Here is a 4,666-nt window from a genome sequence, read left to right on the forward strand (position 1 = left end):
AAGACAGGTTTGTTACTTCTTCTCTTGAAATTCTTGGCAAGTTGGGCGTTGTTCGGAGCATTACTACCCTCTTCCGGACATTATTACACCAACTCATCATTACCTCCTTTTCCATACGAATGTACATTGCCACATATACTGTTCCTAAGTAAATGTGTACGGTTTAGTAAATAACTATATGTTTAATTATTGTAACAAAAGCGCGAGTCTACGGCTATAAAATTATGCAGTTGTAACTTGTTCTCATAAGATGACACACCTCACCAAATTTTGTGCAATTCTGGACCAAAAAAATAGGCACAAAACTTTTGAAATATATATTATTTTAATGGGATTCATATTCAAATAAGACATTTCCTATAGCATAATCATCAAACAAAACGGCAATAAAGAAAAAAACCTCTCAGTCATATTTCACTGCCAATATTTCTGATTCTGCTAGGGTATGCAAACGATTTAACAAAACAATTAAAAATAACATTAAATATTTTGTATATTTCATATCCATATGCTGACTCTGCTGTAGGGACCCCAACGTGGGGATGTTGGGGGAGGGATGGGTTGTCTTTTAATTGTACTATGGATGTTTATGTTTATGGCTGAGCACCTTCAGTTGCATTTTAATGTATGAAAGGTGCTTTATAAAGTTTGATTTGATTTGAAGCTTGAACAACCAAACAATAAATGTATACATCTGTGTTTTATCAAATGAGTCATTGTGAAAATACTGCATCACAGCTATTTTTAACTGAGCATCATTATTAGTAACAAATCAATGAGAATTATATATAACCTCCACCCCCTTTTAACTGGAAACAGCAGGAATGTTAAAAAAAAATATTCAAACTTTATTTTATTTTATTTTACAAAAACCTCATTCCTACGTTTCCATATTAGGCTACTTATTTCCTTTATCTATTTGCATTTACACTGGTGGATGGATTTAATTATTTAAATATAATTAATGGAGTGGAAGTGGAATAATTACACATATAAATTAAGGCATACATTAGTTTAGGTAAGTGTGTGCATTTTATTTTAGTTGGTTTTCCACAGAAATATTGGAAAAGAATAGCATGCACTTCAAAAGAAAATATGTCAGTCACATGCTGAATTAAAAAAATTGTTTAAAAGCAAAGTTTAAAAAATTACTTACGTCATGAGCTGTTAAAAATTTACATATGCTGTAATTTCTTTGTATCTGTATGAGTGTTATATGTATTGTGGTATGTGTTTGTTGATTTGGTGTGCATATGTCGCTGGCAAAAGTGTGTATGTTAAAGTGCACTTGTATATATGATTAGGTTTATAAATTTCCTTTTGTTGAAATACATTACATTATTTTATTAACATAAAACGAATAAGGTGTAGGACTAGATAAGTTTTTAACTTCCTCTTACCCCTTTTGAACATATAAACTCTTTTCTTTCTTCCTTTTCTTGTTTTCCTTTTTACTTCAATTTATATTTTAGACTTGTAATGTGTTTTGTGTTTATATGTTCAATAAAGAACCAAATAACAAATCACAAAAGTAGCTTTTCCAAGAATCCCGTGTTTCCCAACCTTTACCAGAGCACCCATTTAACCATAGAAGCATCTCATGGCACACCACCAAACAAAATTGTCACAATCAGTATAAAAACTAAGATAAAAATGAGTGTCTCAGTTTAACCACAAATTGATAAGCAATTCAAATAATGGATGATTTACTCAGTGTGAAATCTGAGCCTGTTGAGTTAGCTAATATACTTGCAGGATCCATGACTTATTCTCATAAATAAACAGCATCAAGTGGATACACAGTTTTATTGTACTTTCTGCCATCTAATGGAAGAACATTTCATTGCTCCACCTGTCATTCATTGTATGTCGCTGGCATAGATGGATAAACAAAGATGTACATGTACTCGTTTTCCAAGTACTTACAAAAGTGACAACCATCAAGCTGGTCTGAATTTTACAGCTGATCATTTGACTAATTGTACTTCTCGTGGAATGTATTATAGTAAATTTGACCACAATATACACAGGCCTGTTGAACGGATAAAGCTCGAGGCACTTAACCAGAGTAACTATTAGAGATGGTAGTGGCAGAAGGGCTGCTTTAGGTTATCAGTTTTTTCAAAAATAAATTTCAGATAGATGACTTTTTAAAAGGACTTTTGTAGTTTTGCAGCAGTACAGTACTAAAGCATATCAGTCGTCATCTTCACCTGCATCTTGTTTAATGACTGGAATCCCTGGAAACAACAGGAAAAAAGGTAATTATAATATTCACTGTAAAGCAAGCATACATCAATTGATATTCCGCCGTGCCTTGTGGGTGAAACTATTTAATTGTGCACTGGATTCAAAGTAAGAAGGCTTTCCCAGGAGGTTTTGTATTCAGAATCAGAGATAGGAATTACAGGTCCAGAAAGTAAAAACCCTGCCACAGTTTGGCTTTAGCCCCAGGTGCTAGCTAGGTAGCTCCCTAACTAGCTCCTATGATGTTTGTTTACCTGTTAGCTAGCTGCTAGCATCAATGGCTAAAGCCAAACTGTGGCAGCGTTTTTACTTTCTGGACCTGGATTTCCCACCTCTGTTCAGAATCCTCATGAAACAACAGGAGACCAGAGAGTTAGCGTGCCTTCAGGAAGAAGGTTCAGCTTGAGAGTGGTGTATGTCGTATGTGCGTGTGTATGCTCTCTAAAAAAAACTATGTAAGGTTGTAAACTGTAAATTGCCCTATTGGTGTTGTTTTAACGTTTTGCCTGAGAAATGAAGATGTGACTGGACTTTTCCCTGCCAGGGGTGCCACAGTGAGTCATATTTTTATTACAGTTTTTATACAATTGGAACACTTTTGAGGGTTCAGCTGTCAAACGGTAGAGTGTGTCCACAACTCGCAACCATACTGCAGGATATAGAGGACCGTGAGTTGACGAGACGAAATTTAATTGGAGTGTAGACTCGGGGATTCTTTCACACTCTATGCCTAGCTAGTCTCGGTAGTGCCGGTCGCAAGCTCGGGTAAAAGAAGGGATTTTTGTTTTTGTTTTTTGTTTTTCAAATCAGGATACAACTGTTTGTATAGGCAGTCAGATTACAATATTTTAAATATGTGAAGATAATGGTGCTGAAATACTGACCATCCAGTTTTGTCAGCCTGGGTAACCTTTTAGTAGCTTCATCCATCCATGTTCCATCAGGTGTGTGTTTTTCTTCAAGAGGATTTCCCACAAACACCAGATCTACAAGGCATGGTAGATCAGCCAGCTTGGAAAACTCTCCTGCAAACAAACAAAATGTAATCATGATCGGTGGGGAAAATACTGTTCCGCTTCAGCTGTTTGCATTTCAGTTCTGTATTGAGTGACGTAATGTGTGCAGCTCACCCCAATCTTTGACAAGGTTGTTAGACATATAGAGAATCCTTAGTTTTTTCAGCAAATGAACACCCTTCATTTTCTCTATCAGGTTATAAGAGATCCACAACTCTTCTAATGTGTCACCAACTGCATCCTGCAGAATCCATACACACAAGACCATTTATCCAACATGAATGGTTTGCCTAATAACCAAGTAGAAAATATATATGAATCAAACATAAAAAAAACTACTTATGAAATGTAATTTAACGTGTATGCACTCACCAGTCCAGTAAAGGCCTTGATATTATTTCTACCCAATGACAAAATTTTCAAATTTTCTGGAAAACCAGAAAGGAAAGCAACAATTTTAATAATGTGTTTTGCGCGTCACTGCACATGTGTTTGTAATGAAGTCCTTACTGAGTTCTCCTAGATTGGTTATTTTGTCAATGCAATTTGTGGACATACTCAGCTTTCTGTGAATGATAAAGCACGCAGGGAATGAAAAAGAGACCAACAGACCGACCAACAAAACAACAGACATGCTAATAGACATATAGGCCTACTGTAGTTAGACACATCATTTGCACTTTGAGTATCGGTCTAAAAAAAATGGTTCATGTAAATTACTCACTCGCAATTGGGGATTTTGTTTAGTGTGTTATCCAACTTTTCAATTGGGGGAATCTGACCATAGAGCCTTACAACTGTTGCCTCGCCGCTCTTCTCCCCGGTCTTCTCCTCCTGAACACACAGAAAAACAAAATGCAGGTAGGCCTATAGGACAAATAAATCTGTTTTTAGTCCACATTTTACTAACTACAGTAGGTGGCCTATATTAAAACTCAGGTTAAAGTTTATAGCAAATTGTATAGTATTTCAAAAATCCTTGTCTCCATATGTCACTTACCCATTTGGTCAGGGCTTCTTTTATCGTTGTTCCTTTCCCCTGGAAACATGAAGAAAAAAAAGGAAAACAAATAGGCAAACAAATAAGCAAATAAATAAACAAAACGGTCATTCCTAGGATTTGGTTGAGTTTCTTACATTTGTTCCGTTTCCATTATAGGAATGAACAGAAACACTTTAAAGTTATTTATCCAAACACACAGTAACTATTAATATAGCGTGTGGATCTGATGTTTACATAGTTATTTGACCTCCACCAAGCAATTACATTTAGAAACGTTAATATATGATAAATAGAATATCAAAAACTCAGCGACAAACTACTCACCACCATTTTGATAGGCTGCTCAGGTTGCTATGATACTAGCAGCAAACAAATAATCTGCGCTTGCGCAGTGTCGCCT

At 35.6% G+C, this 4,666-nt stretch overlaps 1 protein-coding gene across 1 annotated transcript; it reads right to left on the reverse strand.

Annotated features, from left to right (window-relative positions):
* Positions 1-1,787: 1,787 nt before the first annotated feature.
* On the reverse strand, positions 1,788-4,666 carry dnal1 (dynein, axonemal, light chain 1). The gene is made up of 8 exons (XM_086094339.1): positions 4,591-4,666; positions 4,264-4,302; positions 3,988-4,097; positions 3,774-3,829; positions 3,636-3,691; positions 3,378-3,504; positions 3,132-3,272; positions 1,788-2,240 (listed from the first exon to the last, which is right to left on the reverse strand). The coding sequence occupies exons 1-8, from the start codon at positions 4,594-4,596 to the stop codon at positions 2,197-2,199; spliced, it is 579 nt and encodes a 192-aa protein (XP_085950465.1). The 5' UTR covers positions 4,597-4,666; the 3' UTR covers positions 1,788-2,196.

The sequence above is a fragment of the Leptonotus elevatus genome, chromosome 14 (assembly GCF_054856555.1).
Source record: "Leptonotus elevatus isolate MCC_2025b chromosome 14, RoL_Lele_1.0, whole genome shotgun sequence".
NCBI lineage: Eukaryota > Metazoa > Chordata > Actinopteri > Syngnathiformes > Syngnathidae > Leptonotus > Leptonotus elevatus.